The sequence below is a fragment of the Stegostoma tigrinum genome, chromosome 16, assembly GCF_030684315.1.
Source record: "Stegostoma tigrinum isolate sSteTig4 chromosome 16, sSteTig4.hap1, whole genome shotgun sequence".
In the NCBI taxonomy this organism is placed as follows: domain Eukaryota; kingdom Metazoa; phylum Chordata; class Chondrichthyes; order Orectolobiformes; family Stegostomatidae; genus Stegostoma; species Stegostoma tigrinum.
Window position 1 is genome coordinate 10,781,491 of NC_081369.1, and position 26,980 is coordinate 10,808,470.

The window sequence follows — 26,980 nt, forward strand, 5'->3', positions numbered from 1 at the left end:
CCAGTGTCTGTGTGGGTTTCCGCCAGGTATTCCAGTTTCCTCCAACAGGCCAAAGATGTGGGAGTTAGGTTGATTGGCTATGTTAAATTACCCATAGTGCTCAGGGATGTGTGGGTTAGATGCATTAGCTATGGGAAATGCGGGTTTAGGTACATGGGTCTGGGTGGCATGCTCTTTGGAGGGTTGGTGAGGGCTTGTTGGGCCAAATGGCCTGTTTCCAGAGTGTGGGTTCTTTGACGATTTGTAAGTATTTAAAGTGGAAGATCATCAGTTGCCCAACATGAACCGCATCACAAATTAGTCAACCTGGAACTAATAAACTCATTAAATTTCTTAGTTTGTGCCAAGCAAGAACTTGGCACTTTCAAAGACCACAGGTGGCCCCTTTGACCATCACGCCACTGACCAATTACTGAACTCAGTAATGCTCAGAGAATCTGCAAACACACCAGATGAAGAGGTCTCAACAACACTGTGGGAGTCGGCTTGCTTGTTTCTGAGGAATTGTGTCTGCTTGGAACATTTTTTGCCACTGTCTGTCCCAACATTGCCTCCAAATTGTAGGGACTGATATTCAATACAAGAACTGCACTGGAACTGAAGGACTGCTTTGAAAAAATCTTTGAAGATGAGGGTGTTACTGGTATTTATTGCCCATCCCCAAATGCCTCTGAACCAAGTTATTTGCTAAGGCCATTCCAACTGGCTGTTGAGAATCAACCACGTTGCTGTGGATCTGGGTTTACATGCATAAATTAGTGATCCAGATGGGTTTCTAGTTATCATGGTCACTATTATGGAGTGTGGCGTTAAATTTCAGATTCTTTCAACTGAATTTTAAATTGAGTCCAGAGCATTAGCCTGGGACTCTTGATTATAGTCCAGTGGCATGACCACTACACCACCATCTGCCCCATGTTTCAAGCACTCACCACATAATCAAATATTCCACATTCGGCAAAAAGTCTTTGGGGTTGGGATGAAACTCAAAACAGACTTGGAATTTCTTTGAGGGGCATTCACCCCTCCCTTCATTATAAATGGGAAGGATTGGAAAGAGTAATGAAAAAATTGGGTCTCTCTTGATTTTAACAAATTAGGTCATTAATGCTCAAAAGTACCTTGACAGTCAGAAACTGGGCATCACGGTGACTCAGTGGTTAGCAATGCAGCCTCACAGCACCAGGGACCCGGGTTCGATTCCAGCCTCGGGTAACTGTGTGGAGTTTGCACATTCTCCCCGTGTCTGCGTGGGTTTCCTCCCACAGTCCAGAGATGTGCAGGCTAGGAGGAGTGGCCATGCTAAATTGCCCGTCGTATTCAGGGGTGTGTGGGTTATAGGGGGATAGGTCTGGGCGTGATGCTGCAAGGGGTGGTGTGGGCTTGTTGGGCCGAAGGGCCTGTTTTCACACTGTAGGTAATCTAATAAAAAAAAACCATAACATTTCTCCACAGCGAAATTGTTTTGTTGGAATGTGGGTTGTACTCAGCTGCACGTGAAGTAAAATCTATGACAATGACCAAATGGGTACTTTATTTAAAATGCAGAAGAGAGAAGTGAAAGTTATGTAAACATTGATAAAACTGGGTGTAAATATTAAATTAGTCTTCGTATGGACATGGTTTTGGTGAAATCGATGGGATTAAAAAGGTCTTTAAAATCCCTAGGGATCCAATAATCTACACCAGAGTATTTAAGGAAGCAGTCCAAAAAAATAGTGGATGCTTCAGTGGTCATTTTTCAAGGTTTTAAGCACTCTGGAACAGCTCCTATGGATTGGATGGCTGCTAATGAAATCCCACAAATTAAGAAAGAAAACAGGAAATTATACATCAGTTATGGGAAAACGCGAGTGTCCAATACAAAAATAAACTAATAATATAGAACTTGGAAATCAGATTGGATAGCCAGCATGGATTTACAAAAGGGAAATCACACTTGACAACTGTATTGGAATTTTTAAAAGATGTATCATATAAAGTTGATAAGGCGGTGTCAATGGATGTAGTTTACTTGGGCCTTTACGTAAGGAAACTAAGGATAACATCTCAAGTTTGCAGATGACAAAATTGGGTGGAAGGGTGAGCTGTGAGGAAGACAACAGGTTGATTTGGACAAGGTGAGTTAGGGGACAAATGCACGGCAAATGAAGAATAAATGCAGATAAATAAGATTATCCACTTTGGTAGCAAAAAAGGTAGATTATTACCTGAAATGGCAATGGACTGGGAAAGGGGGAGGTGTAATGAGACTTGGGTATCCTTGTACACCAGTTGCTGAATGCAAGCAGACAGGTGCAGCAGGTGGTAAATGGTCTGTTTGCCCTTTATAGCCTCAGTCATGCGTGGCAGGTGTGCAAGTTCAGCACTCAGCCCCAAGCTTGCAAGAGCTTCCATATTCTTCTTGAAAAACAAACTTTGCCAAGTCCAGAAATAAAATGCTTTCATCACATTTAATCCATCCAGATTATGTCCAGGTGCAAAAAAGCACGAGAAAGGGAAATCAAAAAGTCATGTAGTTTTCCATCACCACAAATTCATGGAAGACTAAGCAACTAGCAATACAACAAGCAATTACTTTTCTTCAGCAGTCAGTGAAGGAACAGGTCTGAAGGTTGGTTTATTAAAACCAGTCTTCAACTTTTGAGTTGCCTGCGATAAGATGCACGGATTGCTCAGTTTTTAAAACAATAGATTTTAAATTGAAATAAAACAAAGAACTGTGGATGCTGGAGACCTGAAACAAAAGAAGAAATTGCTGAAGATACTCAGCAGATCTGGCAGCATCTGTGGAGAGAAAGCAGAGTTAATGTTGCAAGTCTAGTGATACTCCTCCTAACTGACAGTAGTTAGGAAATGTGGTATTTATGCTGAAGCCAGGTGGTGGGGTGAGAAAAAGAGCAAGGAGATAAGGAAAATTGAGCATAGAGAGCGAGTGAGGGACAGTCAGCAAGGCAAAGGAATGACAGTACGCTCGGGTCAAAGAAAAAAAAAAGACTCATAACAGGGACCATAAGGAAGTGAAAACAGGTTGACTGTGCTAAAAGCAGCCCATGTCATGGCAGGGCCTGTAGGTGTGCAGTTGGGTTACAAAATTGTGAACTTTGTGCAAAAGATAATTAATTTACACAAAGGAAAAGTTTTCAACCCTTTATTAGAGATTTTCAGATGATAATCAAACAAAATTATTACGACTGCTGATTAAATAACTTCAAAACAACCAATAGGCCCTTCAGCTGGATCCTTTACCCGACTTCTGAAGGAAGTCTTGTTGCAAATGTATTGTCTTTGTACAACTAGATGCTTGTTCTGCTAAGATATTCACTGATGACAACTCTCATTTTTAAGTGTCAGCTGAGTTTCAGCCTTTATCTTCTTTTAGCAATTCGTGTTAGATGATCAAAATTTACCTGATCATAATTATCATGTCCATGGAAGAAAGGCTCCTTACGGAATATCATGCTGGCCAACATACAGCCCAAACTCCACATGTCCAAGCTATAATCATACATCTGGAAAAGGAAAGGGTACAAAGGGACTGGTGAGTCGTACACTTAGGTATCATTCAAAAAAATCTGCAAATGAACAGTTACATTAAATCCCAGGACAGATATCTATGTACCAATTTTAAAGCACTGTATTATATCTGCCTTATTTATAAAATATATATGCCCCATATATAGAAGTCTTGTTCTACTTCCTGTATGAGATGGGAAGTACCAAATTGGGAAGATCTTATCCAAGAGAAGTATATGATTAAATCTCAGGAGAAGTTAAGGGACAATATTGGAATCTAGTCTTAACGAAGTCCAAACAACATTTAGAAAATCAGAGTAACCAGACAAAGTCAACATAGCGTTTAACAGTATATTTGGATTTTCTGAACATGTAACAAGTACATTAGTAGACATAACATAATTGAATTTCAAATAAATATTCAGTAAGGTGCCACACAAAGATTAATATGAAATTTAAGAGCTTACAGACATGGGGGCAATATATTACTACGGATGGAGAATCAGTTAACAGACAGAAAGCAGTAAGGTTAAGCAGGACACTTACAAGTTGGCAGGTTGTAGCTACTGGAGAGCTTCAAGAATCGGTGCTGCTATCTCAGCATTTATAATTAATATTCAGTGATTTTGGATGAAACAACCAGGAGAAAATGTATTCAAATTTGTTGACAACAAAATTGGATGTGAATGTAAATGGTAAGGCAGCTATAAAGAGGTTCTAAAGAAATATAAACAGGTTCAGTGGACAAGGCAGAAGCAATGGCACAGAGGTAATGTTACCGAACATTTATTCCAGAGCCCAAAGTTAATGGATTTGGGACCACAGGCTTCAATCACATCATGGCAGCAAAGGGAATTTAAATTCATTTTAAAAAAATTTAAGAAAATGTAACCATTGATGACTTACATCTGATTCACTAATGTCGTTCCTGCCATCTTTACCTGGTCTCACAAACAGGTTCTGGATAGATCCAACACTAGACCCACAGCAAAGAGTTAACTGCTGTCTGGGGTACGTACAGGTTGGCAATAAATGCTCAGGGATCTTGCCAGAAAAGGGCATGTTCCATGAATGAATAATTATTTAAGAATGGAGTATAATATGGGAAGAAAAAGAGTTTAATCACTTTGCTGATGAAATTAGAACAGCATTTTTTTTTAAAAAAGGCCTTGAAACTTTTAAAAGTTAGTGTTCAAAAACTTGGGTGCAGTGATTCAAGGAACATAATTTCACCCTCAAGTAGTGCAAGCAATCAAGGAGGTCAATAGCATATAGGTGCTTATTGTCACTGAACTGGAGTACAAGATTTAAAAAAGCTACAGAATTAGGGAACATTTATTTAAGACAGATGTGAAAGAATGTCTCACAGTAGAGAATATTTGGAATTCTTTAACCCAGATTATGGAGACTATATGCCTGGAAGTACTTAAAGAGGTGGTACAGGCAGATAGATATTTGATATAGAGGAATTAAGGGCTATGAGCAGCCAGTAAGAGAGAGGGGTTGAGGTCTGGGGCAAAACAGCTATGATCTTATAGAATGCTGGAGCGAACTCAAGGGGCTGAATAGCCTACTCCTATTTCTAATACGTACTACTGCACTGGGCATTTGGGAGACCGCAACTGCACTACTTTCAGCAGTTTAAGTCGGCATATTTTAAGGGAAAGTGTTGGAGGTATTACGGCCTAGGTTAACTAGAATAGCCCGTGGTGAGTGTGTTGTTCTAAGATGACAGGTAGAGTAAATGGAGTGCATATCTGGGATTTTGAAGAATCAAGGTTGATCTTATCGAAACACAAGATTCTGGAGGAGTCCTTGAAGAATCTAGAATACAGAATTCTATGATAAAGAATTAAATGATTCAGGACTGAATGAGAAGACTCTTTCAGTTAGAAGTTAGGGTCTTTCGAATTCTCAACCTGGGGGTTGTAAACATGACATGGCAGACCGAAGTTGAGAAAGATATTTTTAATTACTCAATCAAGGTGTATGGGGTTCATGCCAGAAAGTGAGGCAGAAAATCAGCCATGCGTTGAATAGTGGTGCACCCTTGAGGTGCTCCTATTTCATGTTCTGTTGTCACTGCGAGCAAGGATGATACTGAGAAAAATAAAGGCAAATTCAGAGAACATCAGTACAGAAATTGTACACTGCTTGCGCATTCTTCTCCCCTCGATAAAATATTCTAATTGAGTGTAAAACAGTATAAATCCCGTGACTTGATTGTACCTGGTAGTCAACTAGCAGCTCAGGACCTTTGAAGTACCTGGAGGCCACTCTAACATTGTACTCCTGTTCAGGATGGTAAAACTCAGCCAGTCCCCAGTCAATCAACCGAAGCTGTAGAGCAAATTGGCAGTCAGATGTTAGCTGGTATATTGGTACTACATGCAATTTTATTGCTCAAATTTTAAGGCAGTGCATTTTTCCCCACAAGTGTTCTTCACAAGAAATGGCCATAAATCTGATGGAACTATGTTTTAGAGCAATATTAATACATAACGGACACAGTGGAACTCTGAATCAAAGAGAAAGCAAAACAAAATGAAAGCCAAGAGGAAAAAGCCAATTGATCTCTTGCTTCAGTTTCCAAAATAAGAAGTTTTATAAGGTGGAGGTCAGAATGAAGAGATCAACCAATTCACTTATGTATCTCTTCATGGACATTGAACAGGTTCAGCAACAAGTTCTCAAGAGAAAACACTTGATCTCTCTTCTTAGTGTCTGATTAAGCAAGTCCTTCAGTAGAAGTGAATAATCTAACTAGGAGTACCTAAGTGGGGAGCTGGGAAACTGATCTGAAATGACCTGTGGTAGGTGGGTTACATAACTTGCCACATACACCCCATTTGTCGGCCATATGATCAGCTCCCCACTGCAGCAGTCCCCCTCTTAGTTTACCACCTCAGAACTGGAAACATCAGATTCCTGTAAGCTCAATTAAATTTCAATTTAGTTAACTCATCAGAAGCTCAATGCAACCTTCAATTCGCAGTTTGATGCTGCAACACTCCGGAGAAAGTGAGTCATAGAACACACTTCAGTTAACACCAAATGTTCACACACATTTTGCTGCTCACTATGACACACCCCCTCCATAAAACAGACAAACCTGCAATCAGTCCATACCTTCCTCTGAGCATGGTCTATCATCACATTATGTGGTTTCACGTCCCTATGCATGATGCCCATACTGTGGCAGTAATCCAAGGCCTGTGGGAAGAAGAGTTTTAATCTTTTTATTTGCTTGATTTCCTCATTTCATTCCACAATTTTTCTCCTGCTTACTCTGATACCACTAGTCAAAGTGAGAAACATCCTCCATTCTTTAAGATAATCTCCAATACTTCTAAACACAGCGACCTGCAATGATTATTATCAAAAAAATCCTCCTTCCCACAGAAGAAACTAGCTTCCAAATTATCACTGCAACTTAGAGGAGAAAGTTCTGCATGGAAGTCTTGTTCCGGAAAGTCCAACAACCCATTGTTGTGCCTCTCTTGAAATGTACGTTCATATTTCCTTGATGTCAAAAAAAAAAGAATTGACCTTCTTCCAAGCTTTTCCTTGCTTTTATGTCAGCATTTCTCATGTGAATAAAAAGATTGCTTCCTTTAACATTTGTTGAGCAACAGTTTAGTTTCTAAACATTCTGTCCACCCTGGAAACCAGTATACTGGTTTTCAATAGTGAGAGAATAATCACTAAAGTACCAGCACGCTATGACAGCAGGAGGCAGTGAAGAGTCATTAGATGTCACTTGATGGATTGTAATAGTCATTACAGCACAGAAAGCAGCAATTCAGCCCATAGAGTCCATGCCAGCTCTCTGTGCAGCAATCCCATCAGACCCATTCATCCAGGTTACCAGAAGCAGCACAAATTGCTTTATCCTGAAGGGAAGCACCTCCCATCAGCTTAATGTCAATCACTCATTGGATACCAAGAGAAGTAAACATCAATGTTGGGAGAAGCTTGGGAGCTACACCAATTTGTGATGGTGGTGGACAGGGCACTGATACAGTGGAGGTATCCCAAAAAGGTTATCTGAACACAAAGAAATTAACACTATTACTACTCAGTTCAAATGATTGGTTTGTTTTCAACTCACCTTTAATATTTCATACATGTAGAACCGTATGTCATAATCCGTCAAAATCTGATACAGTTGCTAGACAAAGCGAGAAGATCGGGGGTGTGATGTTGGGTAGGGAGGGAGAGGGAAGGAAATTTAGCACAAGTGAGTAAAAACTTTGTAAGTTCATTACTGGACTAAATGTAGTATTAGTGAAATACAACAATAGTGCCGATAAGATGCAGTGTACGTGCAAAGCTCACCTTGAAATCAGTATTATCTATGTGCTCGAAAACAAGAGCTGGAGTCCTTGACTGTGGAAAAAACAGGATCATTATGTGAGGCATAGCACAAAGGCAACATGTTAGAAACTCCTTAGGAAACTCAAATGCAAATGATCAACAAGAAATGTTTCAGCCAACAATGCAGACTGTATCTGTGACCAAGACTAACTGCTGCTAAACAGTAATTAAAAATGCATTTTTACAGTAGACATCGTGTTAATTTTTGATTGCACAAGGTTGTATCCTTGATAAGGCATAGCCCTGCAAGTTTTTTTTTGCTGGATTACATAATTACCACCTCAGGGAAGAGGTGATGCAGCAATACAACTCCTAAGCTCCTGAGACTACTGTTCTCAAATTTACTGCCAGATGACAACAGTACCTGCCCAAGATTAATAAACTGTGCTGGAGAAACTCAAAGTTGGCAATATCTGGAAAGATAGAAACAGAGTAAACATTTCAGGTCCAATGGGATTCTTGTTTGCTTGAAGAGGAGTCATGTCGGATTTATAATGTTAAATCTGTTTCTTTCTCTCCACAGATGCTGCCAGCACAGCTCAGCTTCTCCTGTATTCTCAGTTTTAGTTAAGATCGCCAACATTTGCAGTCGAGTACTTTGCTTTTACTTGTCCAGCTAAAGTTAACGCTTCCCTTCTCCTGTATTGAAGCACTGACTTCTACATAACATAGTAATTCCTCAGATGCCCAACTCAACTTAGAATAATTATGGATACTCTGGAATAGAATGAAAAGTTTAGAAGACAGAAATCTTAGATTACCTAAGTATAGCAGTCACAGAGCCGAGAGGTTGCTCTGTTGTCAACAAAACAAATGATCAAACCGCACTGCAATGGTTCACGCAAGTGAACTATGCGATTGTCAAGATGTAGTCATTTGATTTGGGTCACAGAAGTTTAGCCATTCATTGTGGCTTTTTTAAAAGATGAAATGACAGTACTGAAGAAGACAAAAAACTGGGCTTTAGAAAGAAATAAATGTTGCCTGTACATAGGGTGCCTAGTTGATTGCATACATGCACATTGGAATTTTGCGGCCCAACCTCCGAGTTCAGCTTTATAAAAACAAAAAAATCATATCCCATTCCTGTATTCTTCCAATCAAATACTGCTTGTCAGCCAATCGAGCAGACTAGTTTTGCAATTACTGCAAACGTCTTACAACGCCAGGTAAGAATTGCATCAAAACTGCGCAGGGAGGAATGCATCATGACCAATGTGCATTCCCACTCCATATCGAGCCAGCTGTCCTCTGTTCAACACTTACTGAAAAATTGGAAAAGACTGTAAACAATTTGTAGTGAAATCCTTATTCCCAAAACAGAAATTAGAAAAGAAGTGGTTGAGAGATGGGTCCTAGGTTCAGTTAGTAATGGGTGCATGGCTGGGTCAGTGAGACATGGGTATAGGTAGGGTTAGGTCTATAGTTTATGAATAAAAGGCACTAAGTTATGGTGCCTTGTCCTGTGAAAGCGATTGGCTTTTCCAAGTATCTTTATGTGAGCCTGCACTTTACACATAGTAAGATTCCACAAAAAGCAATTAACTGATAAGTCAATCTGCTTTTATTTAACAGTATGAGAACAAATCTAGTCTCTGCTTTAATTGTCACAAGATCTATCATGTTAACTTGAACTAAAACAGGGCCATCAATATTGCATTTCTCAAAGGACACAGTACTCTCTCTGTACTGCTTTGCAAAGTAGCCTTGAATATGTGCTCATAGATTGACATGGTGCTTAAACTTACCATTCCCTAACTCAGTGCAAGTTGCACCAACTGAGCCAAGCTGACCAAACGAAGCATGCAACCTTTCAGTTACGTTTCAATCTGAAATCAAGATCTGGATCAAGTCACGGCGGTTACTCACCACAGGGTCCTTTACCACATCTAGCAGCTTGATGATGTTTGGGCCTCCACGGAGGTTCTCTAATATTTTGATTTCCCGCTTTATTTTCTTCTTTTTAACAGGCTGCAAAATTAACATTTTTAAAAATAATTTTAACAAAAGTAATGGATGAATTCAAGCAAGGTAGGATGCTGAGATGCTGACATCTTAGCGCAAAGAAAAATCGATACAATAGTTTTAGTTCTAAAGCTTGTTTAGAGGTTAAATGAGCGACTTTGTCACAATCCCCAAATCTGCTTCTCTAGCTCTACTGCACACATCATTGGATAAGCCTATGGAGAAAGATGCCAGTGTGTTGTTAACAAGCTGTCATGTGGTACAACAGAATGCCCTGGGCCAGTCAAGTTACAAGTCTAACAAGCTTCCATGCTCAAAGGGGGCTTCATAAATAAAAAACAGACTGAAAAAGCTGCAAAGTACACAATACAACATTAACACAATTAACACACTACTGCTATTCTGAACTAAAAACATGACTGTCACTTTTAATTGACTTGTTTAATAGTGATCATCAAATTTAAAATTTGTCCAAAGCAACCACTATCAGTGGCAAAAAAGTGGCGAGGAGTATACAGAATTTAAAACTCTTAATTTAATCTGTAAAGTAGCAAAACAGTCATGTTACAGTTTATCTCAGTGAAAAATATGTATCACAATCCTCAAAAGTAACATAGTAGGCTATGTTCAATCTTTGGAGCATGTTGTATCATTCAGTGAGATGATGAATGATCAGTCACCTGGCTAAGTTAATTATAAAATCTTTTCAAAATCTTAGAAAAGCTCGGTCTAAACATTCTAAACTATGCTTGTATCTGGGAATGTTAACCTGGTTAATGTAACAGTCCTTGGATCCTTGGTTACATTCTGGTGAATCTGTGTCAAACTCTCCAAGACGGATTTACCCATCCTAAAACGCAGCGCTTGGTACTAATATTCCAGTAGTGGTTTAAGCCAGCAACTTTGATCAGCTGCAGCAAATTTACAGGCTCCTTAGTTAAAAACTAATTCTATTAGCCTTTTTCAGTTGTTTTGCACCCAAGAATCTGATTCTGTTAAAATTAACATTTGAATCAAACTATAATCTAGTTATTTGAGACTGATACACAGTCCAACACAGTTCTGTTGTGGCCAAGTCAGATTAGCAGCATTTCTAACATTGCAGTTTAACCAAGCTAACAGCTGACGTGGATCATTAACTTAGTAATAAGTTAATGATCCGAAATTTGGCTCAGTTATTTGGTTTGGTTGCAGTGCCAATGTTTGATGAACTTATGCAAACAAAAATATTACAATGCTTAATGCCTGAACAACAGATTTAAATTATAGGATAACAAGGTGTAGAGCTGGATGAACACAGCAGGCCAAGCAGCATCAGTGGAGCAAGAAAGCTGAAATTTTGGGCCTAGACCTTTCTTGGGAAAGGGAGGAGGGTAGGGGGTCCGGAAATAAAGAGAGGGTCGGGGGGGTGGGGGGAGAAGAGAGGCGGACAGGTCAAAGAGTTGGGGATGGAGCCAGTAAAGGAGAGTGTAGGTGGGGAGGTAGGGAGGAGTTAGGTCAGACCAGGAAGGACAGACAGGTCAAGGGGGCGGGATGAGGTTAGTAGGAAGGAGATGGGAGTGGGGTTTGAGGTGGGGATAGGTGAGAAGGAGGACAGGTCAGGGAGGCGGGGACGAGCTGGGCTGGTTTTGGGATGTGGTAGGGGGAGGGGAGATTTTGAAGTTTGTGAAATCTGACTGAAACTGAAGCCTAACAAACCTGACTGCCCTGGTCAATCCACTGTCTCCACCTATCTCAACTCCATTTTCTCCCCCTTGGTCCAGGAACTCCCTATCTACGTCTGTGACACCACCCACACCCTCCACCTCCCCGGTCCCCAACACCTCATTTTCACCATGGACGTCCAGTCCCTACACACCTGCATTCCCCATACAGATGGCTTAAAGGCCCACCGCATTATCAGGAGGATGTGGAAGCTTTGGAAAGGGTGCAGAAGAGATTTACTCGGATGTTGCCTGGTATGGAGGGAAGGTCTTACGAGGAAAGGCTGAGGGACTTGAGGCTGTTTTCATTAGAGAGAAGAAGGTTGAGAGGTGACTTAATTGAAACATATAAAATAATCAGAGGGTTAGATAGGGTGGATAGGGAGAGCCTTTTTCCTAGGATGGTGATGGTGAGCACGAGGGGGCATAGCTTTAAATTGAGGGGTGAAAGATATAGGACAGATGTCAGAGGTAGTTTCTTTACTCAGAGAATAGTAAGGGAATGGAACGCTTTGCCTGCAAAGGTAGTAGATTCGCCAACTTTAGGTACATTTAAGCCGTCATTGGATAAGCATATGGACATACATGGAATAGTGTAGGTTAGATGGGCTTCAGATCGGTATGACAGGCACAACATCGAGGGCCGAAGGGCCTGTACTGTGCTGTAATGTTCTATGTTCTAATACATCTCTCTCTCCTTCCTGGACTTCTGTCTCCATCTCCAGCAAACACTTAGAAACCGATATCCATTTCAAGCCCACCGACTCCCACAGCTACCAAGAATAGACTGCCGCCCACCCACCTTCCTGCAAAAGTGTCATTGCCTATTCCCAATTCCTTCGCCTCCGCCGCATCTGCTCCCAGGATGAGGCATTCTACTCCCATACATCTCAGATGTCCTCTTTTTTCAAGGACCGCAACTTCCACCCCCTCAGTGTTCGACAATGCCCTTGGCCGTGTCTCCTGCAATTCCTGCAACTCATCCCTCACACACCCTCCCCACAATAAAAACCAAAACAGAATCCCCCTCGTCCTCAGGTACCACCCCATCAACCTCCGGATCCAACGCATCATCGTCTGACACTTGCGCCATCTGCAATCCGACCCCACCAAAGACATTTTTCCCTCCCCACCCTTGTCTGCTTTCCAGAAGGATTACTCTCTCCAGGACTCCCTTGTCTGCTCCACACTCCCCTCCAAGCCCACCACACCTGGCACTTTTCCCTGCAACCGCAGGAAGTGCTACACCTGCCCCTACACCTCCACCCTCACCCCCATTCCAGGCCCCAAGAAGACTTTCCACATCAAGCAGTTCACCTGCACACCTGCTGATGTGGGATAATGCATCTGCTGTTCCCATTGTGGCCTCCCCTACACTGGGGAAACCAAGAGGCGGCTTGGGGACCGCTTTTGGACACCTACGCTCGGTTCGCACTAAACAACTGCACGTCCCTGTCGCAAACTATTTCAACTCCCCCTCCCATTCCTCAGAAGACATGTCCATCCTGGGCTTCCTGCAGTGCCACAATGATGCTACCAGAAGATTGCAGGAACTGCACCTCATATTCCGCTTGGCAACCCTGCAACCCAATGGTATCAACGTGGATTTCACAAGCTTCAAAATCTCTCCTCCCCCCACTGCATCCCAAAACCAGCCCAGCTTGTCCCCACCTCCCTAACCTGTTCTTCCCCTCACCTATCCCCTCCTCCCAACTCCCACCTCCTATCAACCTCATCCTGGCCCCTTGACCTGTCCACCCTCCCTGGACGGACGTATCTCCTCCCTACCTCCCCATCTACACTCATCTTTACTGGCTCCGACCCCGCCTCTCTGATCTGTGTCTCCTCTCCACACATCTTCTCCTCTATCCATCTTGTATCCGCCTCCCCCTTCTCCTTATTTATTTCAGAACCCCCTTCCCCTCACCCATTTCTGAAGGAGGGTTCAGGCCCGGAACATCCGCCTTCCTGCTGAGCCTGCTGCGTTCATCCAGCTCTACACCTGTTTATCCCAGATTCTCCAGCATCTGCAGTTCCTACTACCTCTGATATAGACTTAGATTATAATTAGTTTTCTGTAGTACTCTGATGGAAAAATAGCAACACTAGTTCAATTAGGGTTCATTCTTGAAATGCTGAGACAACAATACCAGTTCAGTCAGTCATCTCCGGTGTAATTGCCTGATGGCTTCAGCAAAGCATACAAATTTTAAAAAATGTATGTGGCAATGAGGAAACCAGGAAAGATGAAGTGTTTGTGTTGAGAGAATATTAAACTAAGATGAGCAATGAACGATTCCTCAACTATCCAGTAGCTGAGCCAGGAACATTCAGAAAGCCCTTCAAGTTCCCTTCATTAACCACCACATACCTTAACAAGTGTCATGTTCTCAGACAGACAGCAAAAAACTCTCGAAATGGGTCAATTTCTACAGCACCTTACTTCAGAAAACCAGTGTCCAATTCCTAAACGAAGTAACGTGTTAAATAGTCCACGAGTAGGCACATAGACTCATGCTAATCTCATTTGAACAGTGGAACTGTTGCTGCAAAACCCAAACATTCAAGGCTTTCAGTCAAACTCACAGGACATGGACATGTATGTTGACAGCTCTGCAATCTTGCCAACAGGTGTTATGAGCTAATAAGGTGCAGAGCTGGATGAACACAGCAGGCCAAGCAGCATCAGAGGAGCAGGAAAGCTGACAAAAATTTTCTGAAGAAGGGTCCATGCCCAAAACGTCAGCTTTCCTGCTCCTTGGCCTGCTGTGTACATCCAACTCTACACCTTGTTATCTCATTATCCAGCATGTGCAGTTCCAAGCATCTCTGAAACAGGCGTTATGACACACCTTTGGAGTAGATGAAACTTGAACCCAGGTCTCTTGGCTCAGAGGCAGGGGCACAAATACTCCTCACATGTATAATTTAACTCAGATTTGAAATTTCTACAACAGAATCTTGAAACCAAAATAAACATTGTAAAACTGAGAAAAGAGGAGCTACAAGTTGTTTTGCACTGAAATGTGTTCAAATGGTTTCAACGGATAATGATTCATCCTGAAACAATTATAAAAGATCTCCAATTTCAGTGCAAAATTCAGACAAATGAATTACAGCCAGATCTCCTTCAACTCAAGTATTAATACACACATGCAGCCGAAGGAAATATGGTCTACGTTCATCTATGTCCACAAAATTCACAAAAGCTGCACAATTTAAAGAAAGCTAACAAGCTCAAAGACGTGTTTAAATATAGGCCTTTAACAAGGGCCAATGCTTTAGGTTGACTGAACTAATTAAAATCAATTCTGTTTTTTTCACATCTCTTCCTTAATTTTTGCTGGTGCTTAGGTGCACATTTTGAAATCTGTTCCATTTCTCAATAAGGAAATTCAATGGTTTCATCCATGAAATGTTGAAATACACAGTTACGATACCGCATGGGAAATGAGCTGTGTTGTGTCTTAAGTTGCTCCATCACTTGCAGACAATCCAAATGTACCAAAGCTGTGCTTTGAAATCACAGGCTTTGAAAGTTTATGAAGAAAGAATGAGTAAGTTTTATTTCTTGGACAGGTTTGAGGGTTGTGATTTTTAAAAAGCTTTTCCTTTAAAAAAAGCTGAAAATACTCCTTCAACACTGCAAAAAGCTAAAGTACAGATTCCAACTATAGTTCCAGATAGTCAAGCATGACACTCATTTCCTTTTTTGAACCACATGTTTGAGCATTAAATATGTAATACAGTTGCCTTGGTCTGGCCCATTTTGTGTCAGATAATCCAAAAAATACAACTACATGACTAATCTCTCCAAAGTACTCACATCACATTTCATCAGGGTCAGCAGCAGAGTCTCATGACTGCACATGGGCACAAGGTCTATGCATATCCAGACCTGCAATGTGTCCTGGAAAAGCTCAGAAGCAAAGCCAGCAACTATTAGCCATCACCACATGAATAACTCCGCAAGCTTTGAAACACTGCAGCTATGTTAGTCATTTGGGGAGGGAAAACAGACATGTTGCACCCCACTTATTTAGTGGGGGAAGGAAGGAGGACAACCACTTTCTCTCTTGACATTTGCATGTTTTTTTTATGTACAATGCAAACCCTACATTGCTGTTTACTCCTCTTTACTCTATTAACAGCTTAAAGTAGCAATTGCAAAATATTTTGATGATGCAGATGGCTTAACTCCACAAGTACTTTTAAGCAGTTCTCTTGTAGTTGCACATCACAAGGCTGCTACAGATTAGGGATGTCTTTGAAACACTGGTTAAATTAATGTGAACTGTTGCATATGAAGTTCCCATATCAGCAGATACCTCTTCCCATAAACTACAGCATGTCAAAAGCAATTTCTTGACAGCCATTAGCTGCAAGCTGGCTTTCTATCAGTCTTCACTAGAGAGGATACAAGTAACATCGCATAAATAGCTGTAAAGCAAGAATCGAAAGGGGAATTCAAGAAAATTACACACTTAGCAGGAAAGTAGTATGGAAGAAGTTGTTGGAGCTAGGAGTTGAGAAGTCACTGAATGTTAATGGATTTCATCCTTGGGTCTTAAAAGTAGCACCTACAACGATGTTGATGCATTGGTTTTCATTTTCGGGGAACGTTCCTTTTGATTGGAAAGCGTTAATGTAACTTCTTTATTCACAAAGGGAGCAAGGCAGATAGCAAAAAACACAGGCCAGTTCACTTAACATGTCAAAGTTACTGTTAAAGATGTTATAGCAGGGTACTTGGATAAGTTCAAGGAAATCAGACAGAACCAACATGGTTTTGTCAAAGGAAATCATGCTTAACCAATTTTTTGTAGTTCTTTGAAGTAATAACTTGTGCCGTGGATAAAGGAGTTGCAGAAGATGTATTGTAATGAGATTTCCAGAAGGCGTTGCATCCAAGGTAATTGCAGAAAATAAAAGCTCATGGTATTGATGTAACGCTGTAGAAATGGGATTGATTGCTTAACAGGAAGCAGAGAGTAGGAATAAACAGATCAGATCAATTTCAGTCTGGCAGGATGTCATGAATGGCACATTACAAATGTCAGTGCTGAGATCTCACCTCTTTACAGTTCATATCAATGATTTGGTCAAAGGTACTAAAGAAATAGCAGCTAAATTTGATGTCACAAAGGAAATAGGAAAGTAAGTTGTGAAGTGGATATAACAACCTTACAAAAAGGATATAGACCTGTTAAGTGAATGAGCAAATGGAATAAAATGTCAGAAAGCGCGAAATTGTCTATTTTGGTAGAAAGGATGAAAAAAGCATATTACCTAAATGGGATGAGTCTGCAGAGTTCTAAGATGCAGAGACATCTGTGTGCTCTAGTGCATGAATTACAGAAGATTGGCATGGTGATACAGCAAGTAATCAGGGAAGGTTTGGCAGGCTGGGCCTGTATCTATTACTGTTTATAACAGTCAGAGGCAGCTTAATTGAAATATACAAGATCTTGAAGGGACTTGACAGGATGGATGACGCAAGGAGTGGGAAAGTCGACACCTCGAAGGATATAGTTTTAAACTAAGGGATTGCTCATTTAAAACATGAGGATATTTTCTTTCAGACAGCTCAATTTTTAAGATTTCTCATTCTCAAAAGGCAGTGGATGCAAAGATTTTTTAAGGCAGAGATAGCTAGTTTATTACAATGTAACAATAGAAACTCAGTTTTGTCCACTTTATGCAAAAGATAGGCAACTGAAATGGATTAAAGGACGATGCAATTGGTAGCTCCTTTAAGTGAGGAGAGGGGGAGGAAATGAGAAAGAGTGTGGCATCACAAAAGATAAGGAAAAAGTGAACATAGAAATGTTACCTGTGAAGTTACTTGCCAATATGACAACTCAAGGAATCCTCCAGCTAAACATGATTTACTGAGATAGCCTTTATGGTAAAGTGGCTTTACTAAGCATTTTGCATGTTTGTTGGAAAACAGCTGAGATAAAAGTCATCCTAACAAACCGATCAATCTCACAAATGATGTAACATGCTTGCTGAAAACTACCTAAAAAAGTTAACTATTGACTGGATGAGAAATAATCAAATCAAAATTGCAGATTTCAAAATGAACCAGAAACAAATGAAATAGCGGAGATAATGAAATGTGAGGCTGGATGAACACAGCAGGCCCAGCAGCATCTCAGGAGCACAAAAGCTGATGTTTCGGGCCTAGACCCTTCATCAGTGAGGGGGATGGGGTGAGGGTTCTGGAATAAATAGGGAGAGAGGGGGAGGCCGACCGAAGATGAAGAGAAAAGAAGACAGGTGGAGAGGAGAGCATAGGTGGGGAGGTAGGGAGGGGATAGGTCAGTCCAGGGAAGACGGACAGGTCAAGGAGGTGGGATGAGGTTAGTAGGTAGGAGATGGAGGTGCGGCTTGGAGTGGGAGGAAGGGATGGGTGAGAGGAAGAACAGGTTAGGGAGGCAGAGACAGGTTGGACTGGTTTTGGGATGCAGTGGATGGAGGGGAAGAGCTGGGCTGGTTGTGTGGTGCAGTGGAGGGGAGGGGACGAACTGGGCTGGTTTTGGGATGCGGTGGGGGAAGGGGAGATTTTGAAGCTGGTGAAGTCCACATTGATACCATTGGGCTGCAGGGTTCCCAAGCGGAATATGAGTTGCTGCTCCTGCAACCTTCGGGTGGCATCATTGTGGCACTGCAGGAGGCCCATGATGGACATGTCATCTAGAGAATGGGAGGGGGAGTGGAAATGGTTTGCGACTGGGAGGTGCAGTAGTTTATTGCGAACCGAGCGGAGGTGTTCTGCAAAGCGGTCCCCAAGCCTCCGCTTGGTTTCCCCAATGTAGAGGAAGACACACCGGGTACAGTGGATGCAGTAGACCACATTAAGCAGAGGTTCACCTGCACATCTGCCAATGTGGAAAGTCATCTTGGGGCCTGGGATAGGGGTGAAGGAGGTGGTGTGGGGACAAGTGCAGCATTTCCTGCGGTTGCAGGGGAAGGTGCCGGGTGTGGTGGGTTTGGAGGGCAGTGTGGAGCAAACAAGGGAGTCACGGAGAGAGTGGTCTCTCCGGAAAGCAGATAGGGGTGGGGATGGAAAAATGTCTTGGGTGGTGGGGTCGGATTGTATATGGCGCAAGTGTCGGAGGATGATGCGTCGTATCTGGAGGTTGGTGGGGTTGTGTGTGAGAACGAGGAGGATCCTATTTGGGCGGTTGTGGCGGGGGCGGGGTGTGAGGGATGTGTTGTGGGAAAGGGCGTTCTCGACCAGCGTGGGGGAAAGTTGCGGTCCTTGAAGGTTCCTACCTACGTCCCTGACACCACCCATGCCCTCCACCTCCTCCAGGACTTCCTATTCCCTGGCCCCCAACACCTCATTTTCACCATGGACGTCCAGTCCCTATACACCTGCATTCCGCATGCAGATGGCCTCAAGGCCCTCCGCTTCTTCTTGTCCCGCAGGCCCGACCAGTCCCCCTCCTCCGACACCCTCATCCGCCTAGCCAAACTCGTCCTCACCCTCAACAACTTCTCTTTCGACTCCTCCCACTTCCTACAGATTAAGGGGGTGGCCATGGGCACCCGCATGGGCCCCAGCAATGCCTGCCTCTTTGTAGGTTACGTGGAACAGTCCCTCTTCCGCACCTACACAGGTCCCAAACCCCACCTCTTCCTCCATTTCATTGATGACTGTATCGGCGCCGCCTCTTGCGCCCCAGAGGAGCTCGAACAGTTCATCCACTTCACCAACACCTTCCACCCCAACCTTCAGTTCACCTGGGCCATCTCCAGCACATCCCTCACCTTCCTGGATATCTCAGTCTCCATCTCAGGCAACCAGCTTGTAACTGATGCCCATTTCGAGCCCACCGACTCCCACAGCTACCTAGAATACACCGCCTCCCACCCACCCTCCTGCAAAAATTCCATCCCCTATTCCCAATTCCTCTGCCTCCGCCGCATCTGCTCCCACGATGAGGAATTCCACTCCCGCACATCCCAGATGTCCAAGTCCTTCAAGGACCGCAACTTTCCCCCCACAGTGGTCGAGAACGCCCTTGACCGCGTCTCCCGCATTTCCCGCAACACATCCCTCACACCCCGCCCCCGCCACACCCCACCTGCTTTCCGGAGAGACCACTCTCTCCGTGACTCCCTTGTTTGCTCCACACTGCCCTCCAAACCCACCACACCCGGCACCTTCCCCTGCAACCGCAGGAAATGCTGCACTTGTCCCCACACCACCTCCCTCACCCCTATCCCAGGCCCCAAGATGACTTTCCACATTGGCAGATGTGCAGGTGAACCTCTGCTTAATGTGGTATACTGCATCCACTGTACCCGGTGTGTCTTCCTCTACATTGGGGAAACCAAGCGGAGGCTTGGGGACCGCTTTGCAGAACACCTCCGCTCGGTTCGCAATAAACTACTGCACCTCCCAGTCGCAAACCATTTCCACTCCCCCTCCCATTCTTTAGATGACATGTCCATCATGGGCCTCCTACAGTGCCACAATGATGCCACCCGAAGGTTGCAGGAACAGCAACTCATATTCCGCTTGGGAACCCTGCGGCCCAATGGTATCAATATGGACTTCACCAGCTTCAAAATCTCCCCTTCCCCCACCGCATCCCAAAACCAGCCCAGTTCGTCCCCTCCCCCCACTGTACCACACAACCAGCCCAGCTCTTCCCCTCCACCCACTGCATCCCAAAACTAGTCCAACCTGTCTCTGCCTCCCTAACCTGTTCTTCCTCTCACCCATCCCTTCCTCCCACTCCAAGCCGCACCTCCATCTCCTACCTACTAACCTCATCCCACCTCCTTGACCTGTCCGTCTTCCCTGGACGGACCTATACCCTCCCTACCTCCCCACCTATTCTCTCCTCTCCACCTATCTTCTTTTCTCTTCATCTTCGGTCGGCCTCCCCCTCTCTCCCTATTTATTCCAGAACCCTCACCCCATCCCCCTCTCTGATGAAGGGTCTAGGCCCGAAACATCAGCTTTTGTGCTCCTGAGATGCTGCTGGGCCTGCTGTGTTCATCCAGCCTCACAGTTCATTATCTTGGATTCTCCAGCATCTGCAGTTCCCATTATCACAAATGAAATAGCAACAGGTTATACGGCCCTTTTCACCCTATCCACTATTCTTTAAGACAATGGCTGACCTTATCAGCACCACTGTTCTGTAAAATTGCCATAACCCTTAATGCTTTCAATTACATAGAAATATTTCAATTTTCATCTTGAACATACTCAATGACTGAGTTTCCACAGCCGTGTGGGAGATGGAATTCACTAACGAAGAAATTTGTCATCGCAGTCATGAATGGCCTGTCCACGATTCAGAGACTGTGATCCCTGGTTCATGATCCCAGCCAGGGCAAATAACCTGCCTGCAACAACTCTGTCAAGCCTGTCAGAATTGTGTGTATTTGAACAGATTGGCTTTATATCAAGACAAGTGAGGATCAAAATGGTTAGAATGGGTGCTAGACATAGAACTAAACAACAGCATAAGCTAAATAGGCTAAGTCATTATTAGCTTAAAAAGTGGCCTTTGGACACATCAAGTTGGGCCTTTTCACTCCATTTTATTACCAACATTGTTTCACGTGAATCTATGTTCTCAGAGAAGTTAATTATATTCTTGTTTTTCAGGCTGTCCAAAGGTTTACCAGACTGATTCCCAGGATGGAAGGACGGACATATGAGCAAAGACCAGCTTGACTGGGCTTGTTCTGAATTGTGGTGCAGGCTCAAAGGGCCAAATGGCCCACTCTTGTGCCTATTTTCTATGTTTCTGCATGGAAATGCATACGGTACAAAAACTGCAAATTTAGTATCTTGCTAGCAACTCTTCTGGTGTTGTGCATCAGTAATCTGGAATCAGTGTGTTGTGACACTTAGCTACTATACTGGCCAGTCTGTTTAAGAGCTTGGCTCAAATACTGATGACGGAAGCTTAGTAATTGTAGCTGTATGCTCAGAGAAAGATCAATTAGAGACCAAATATTTCCGTCTCTGTAGCACTGTCCATCTCTGGTCCTTCATCAGTATGTCTGTTTCAAAAACCTTCACCCACCCTTTTACTGCCTTTACATTCGGCTACTCCAAAGCCTGACACTCCACCTCACATAGACATGAGGTCATCCGAAAGTCTGCTAGAGTCGTCCTAATTTGCAACAAGTCCAAAACACTCATTAACTTCCCGCCTAAATTGGTTCCCAGTTCAGCAGAGTCTCAGGTTTTAAAATTCTCATCTTTTTAACCCCCAAATCCTTCTACTAACTTGGTCCTTAACTGTGCAAATTCTTGTCACCCCATAATCAAAGACACCCGTTCACCTACAACTTTGGACCCTTGAGCACCCCTGGTTTAACTGGTACCAAGATCTAGCTTTGTAATTTCCTTCCTAAACTTCTCTACCGCCTCGCTTTCTCTAAGATACTCCCCTAAATAAATTCCCTGATCAGGTTTTGGTCATATGCCCCAATATCTTGTGGCAGCCTGTCAGAAATCATTTTATAATGTCCATTACTTTTATAAAGCACAATCAAACACAAAATATACACTGCTTGGTTTTCTCTTTTCATTAATTTAGCATCAATAGAAGCAAAATATCTGGAATGCTATAAATGCATTGCTAGATGGCCAGATGCAAGACATCAATATATCAGGGAGTTGACAGAGTTTAAAACACAATTTGAAACTTGAGTCATTAACCCTGTTCATGAGCATCATCAGGTAGTTTCCAGAATGATGGAGGCAGATTATGATCTCATCAACTGCATTTCAAAAACATTATACCAGAAATGAGACAAAACAAAAGCTGTTAATTCTAAATGTATGAATTTGACTTAAAATTCCTGATATTAAAGAAACATCAGAATGGATTATCTTTGTAAAGTGTGAAGATTTGCTGAGGTGTACTGAAAATCTAGCCCATATTACATCATTTATTTTTCCTAATTCTGGGGAGAACGTGATGACTAAAAGTAAAACTTAAAACAACAGTCTAGATTTTTGCTAGTCTCCCCGTTACTTACATCAATGCACAGTTATTAAAATTCACGGCATACAAACTTAAGTGATGCTGCGTATACAATTAAATGTGGAAATCAGGACATGGCTATCAGAAACAACAACAGAAATTGCTGATGAAACTCAGGTCTGGTAACATCTGTGGAGAGAAAGCAGAGTTAACGTTTCAAGTCTCATGACTCTTCATCAGAACTGTGTGACTATCTGAGTTTCCTCTTAGAATGTGCAGACAAAAAGATGCTGTCACTTAAGTGACAGACTCATAACAATCTGGCCTAAGTCAAGGCTGGCCAATTCCAGTTTATTAACATAGGTATCATAGAATCCCTGTGTGGAAACAGGTCCTTCAGCCCAACAAGTCCACACTAACCCTAGAAGCATCCCACAGTGGCCCATTCCCCTATAACCCACCTAAGCTACACATCCCTGCACACTATGGCCTATTTAGTATGGCCAATCCATCTAAGCAGCACATCTTTGGGCTGTGGGAGGAAACCAGAGCACCTGGAAGAAACCCATGTAGACATGGGGAGATGTTCAAACTCCACACAGACAGTCGCCAGAGGGTGGAATCGAACACGGGCCCCTGGCACTGTGAGGCAGCAGTGCTAACCACTGAGCTGTGCTGCCCAAACACTGACTCCGAAACTAACAGCCAGTATGCTGCTAGGCACATGTGGGGATGTAACTTTTATAGATGGCATAAGAGGTTCACCATCTCGGACCAAGAAACAAATTCATACACTCTGTTTAGTCTTTGGAGTTATCTACATTTATTTTTAATTTGTGTATGAATTTCAAATCAAATTAAATATTCTACTTTACATTTCCTGGTTCAGTTCACTGCTCAGTAGAAATTCTTTAACTGGATTGGTAAAGAAAATAGGTAATTATCCTATCCAGGCAGATTCCTAATCGCCTGTGAAAGGTGCTGTTCTAAAAAGACATCCTCATCACAGTAGATTCCAGTGTAAAACCCCAAACAAAGTCCAAGTTGGAAAGGTGAAGTGTGATTGTAAGATGTAGTTCATTTAACAAACACAAAATATATAAAAACATAGAAACAAGGATGTTGTTTTGCCTCTCACGTTTGCTGTGCCGACCAGTTAGGTCGAGACTGATCTAATTGCGGTTTGAGTTCTACTGCCTGCGTCTATTAGTCTGGGCTTCTTTGTGGATCAAATATTTATCTAACCCAGCATTCACAAATTCATTGACCCTGCCTACACTGCTCTCCAATGGACAGAATTCCAAAGATTAACAATGCGCAACAAAGCTGATCCTTTCATCCAAGCAAAGTTATAGGGACATTGGGGGCAGTCTAGAGAGGGTTTAAGGTTGATCCCGGATACAGGGAAGATTTTCTGATGAGGAGAGGTTGAATAGAATAGGCCTGCACATATTAGAGTTTGGAAGAATGAGGGGCAACCTTATAGAGACATAACATTCTTTTGGGGGTTTGCTGAGGTTGCTTCCTATTCCAGAAATGGTATTCCCTTTTAAAAGAGAGAGGAAGATTTTTTATCCCCATCTTAAAAAGCAGTGAATCTGTGACATTATTTATCACCGAGAGCTGCAGAGGCGAGCTAAGTATAGTCAAGGCTGAGGCAAATAGATTTTTAATTACTAAGGGAATCCAGGATTATGGGGGAAAAGGCAAGTTTGAGTAAAGGGCTGCACGTTGGCTCAGTGGATAGCACTGCACCTCACGGCCCCAGGCACCTGGGTTCGATTCCAGCCTTGGGTGACTGCACATTCTCCCCGTGTCTGCGTGGTTTTCCTCTGGGTGCTCCGGTTTCCTCCCACAGTCCAAACATGTGCAGGCTAGGTGGATTGGCCATGCTAAATTGCCCGTAGTGTTCACGGGTGTGTGGGTTATAGGGGGATGGACCTGGGTGGCATGCTGTCAGGATCGGTGTGGACTTGTTGGGCCGAAGGGCCTGTTTCCACACTGTAGGGATTCTATGATTATCAGATCAACTACTATCTCACTGAGTAGCAGAAAGACCTGATGGACTGAATGGCCTGTTACTTGTATGTCTTATAGTCTATGCTCTACCTCATTTTCATTAAACAGAAGATTCCTTACTTTGGAATTGAACTCTCCCGTTCAAGATTCCACCATAAGGGAAACATTCAATACTTATCCTGTCAAACCCTCTTCATAGGTTCAATAAGATGATCACTCCTCATCCTTCTAAATCTAAGTACAGGGCCAACCTGCCCACCTTTCCTTACAAGGCAACTCTTTTGGTCCAGGTATCCAATTCTTTTGGTCCAGGTATCAATCTCTTCAACTTAGTGAACTGCCTCCAATACATGCTCAAAGTCCCAACGGAAGCCAAAATTGCACATAGTCTGGGTGTGGTCTCACCATGTGCAGATGTAGCAAGGATTCTCTACTTTAAATTCCATTCCCATTACTTTAAGGAATGAAATTCCATTTCTTTTCCTGATTACTTGCTGTACTTGTATGTTAACTGTGCGATTCAACCAGACTTTTTGGTACTGCCGTTGATCTCCATTTAAATAAACTGCTGCTTTTTAATTATTCCTATCAAACAGGCTATTATTTTTCATTTACAAGGCATGTGTCAATATTTTGCCCACTCACTTATCTGTATGCCTTGGCAGATTCGACTGCAAACTTACTCAACTTCTTACATTTGCATGATCAACAAATTTGAGTACTATACACTCTATCTTCATCCACATCATTAAATAGATTGAATAGGTGAGGGTCCAGCACTGACCTTTGAGGCATCCCACTAGTAAGTGTGGCTGTTAATTAACCAATTCTTTCCATGCCAAATATACTATCCTAATGTTATGAGCTCTTAACTAACTAGTTAAGTCACACCTTGCCAAATTCTTCTGGAAATGAAAAACGCACCCAAGCAAGTCCCCTGTATCTACCCTGTTTTTATCTCCTCAAAACAAATCTAATAAATCTGAACACTTATCAAATAACAACCATTCATAAAACTATGTTAAATCTTAATTGTATTAGGATTTTCCACATATCCTGCAACTACTTCCCCAATAATGGATTCCAATTATTTCCCCAAGATAGAATACATTTTAAAATTTAACCCAGTATCTATCATGGGATGTGGGCACCACCGACTAGGCTAGCATTTATTCCCACACCTACTGCCCTCAAAGAAAAAGCTGGTGAACGCCCCCCACTCTTGAACCATTACTGTCGAGGTGGTGTAGACAGACCCAGTTTCTGAACAACCAAATGCAAAAAAAGTGACAATGCAGTTCCAAGTCAGATCAGTTAGAAATTTGGAGGGGACTCAGCAGTTAGTGGTATTCCCATGCATCTTTATCCTTCTCCATCTAGGCGGTAATGCTCATTGGTTTAGGTGGTGCTGTAAAATGAGACTTGGTGAGCTACTGTACTGCTTCTTGTAGATATCACACAATGCTGCCATGGATGTGCTGGTGACAGAGGGTGATGGATGGGATGGTGATAAAAGGATTTTGTCCTGAACGGTCTCAAGCTTCTTGAGTGTTGCTGATGCTGCACCAGGAGACAAGTACAGCAGTACTCAAATATATTTCTGACTTGTGCTTTGTCGATAGCGAATGGCATCTGGAGAATCAGGTGCGAAGTTACTTGCTGCTGAGTTTCCAGCTTCTAACCTGTTCTTGTACCCGCAATTTTTATACAGCCGGCCCAGTTCAACTCGCAGTGAATGGTAATCCCAAGGATCTTTACATCAGGCAACAGTTTCCTTCTTTTGGTCCCTTTCTCTTCATTAGAGGTGTTGCCTTTGGATTTTTTCCAAAGCACTTCTGCAGTAAAATTGAAAGGCGAATTTTCACAGAAGGCCTAGTTTTCTCACACACTAACAAAACAAACTGGATTTAATTAAGCACAATTCTGCAGAATCATCCAGCCGGTCTATGTTAGTCTCCCCCTAACTCCTAGTCACCTAAACCTTTGAACACATCTTCCATAAATGTATATTACACTTTTTATGCATGCCCCAAAATTAAAACTCCAGGTATCCCAACTTGCACACACTAGAATGACTCAAATTACTATTTTCTGCTGTGATATTGTCGCCACAGCAGTCAAAATGCAGCCAAGGGAGAGTTGTAAAGGTTTGTAATGATTGAAGTGACAATCTGAACATCTCCTAATGGCTACCTACACTCAGGGTAACTGCCAGCATATGAAGAAGTCCCAACAAGTTGCTTCCTCAGATAGAATTCTACACTTCCTATACTTATCAGAAAAATTTTACACTAGTCAGCTAGATTTGCAGAAACCCACTGTCACGCTCAACGGTGTAAGTGAATTACCAAGAGATCCTTACAAGTGTTTAAACAGGCAACATATCAGCAAAGGGTTTTTAGCTCCTACTCCTGGACCAGCCTACACACT

The 26,980-nt window shown here is 42.7% G+C and overlaps 1 protein-coding gene across 4 annotated transcripts in view; it reads right to left on the bottom strand.

Annotated features, from left to right (window-relative positions):
* Positions 1 to 26,980, bottom strand: part of csnk2a2b (casein kinase 2, alpha prime polypeptide b) — a 65,033-nt gene that overhangs the window by 10,228 nt on the left and 27,825 nt on the right. For 3 of the 4 annotated variants that reach the window (XR_007249134.2, XM_048546832.1, XM_048546834.2), the window contains 6 exons: positions 9,763 to 9,864; positions 7,855 to 7,905; positions 7,628 to 7,687; positions 6,646 to 6,729; positions 5,746 to 5,856; positions 3,411 to 3,512 (listed from right to left, as the gene is read on the bottom strand). Coding sequence is in view for 3 of the 4 variants with exons in the window: in XM_048546832.1 (XP_048402789.1) it covers positions 3,411 to 3,512; positions 5,746 to 5,856; positions 6,646 to 6,729; positions 7,628 to 7,687; positions 7,855 to 7,905; positions 9,763 to 9,864 (510 nt within the window). In the remaining variant the exon portion in view is untranslated. The remainder of the gene's footprint in view (positions 1 to 3,410; positions 3,513 to 5,745; positions 5,857 to 6,645; positions 6,730 to 7,627; positions 7,688 to 7,854; positions 7,906 to 9,762; positions 9,865 to 26,980) is intronic. The other variant, XM_048546833.1, reaches the window with a different exon arrangement.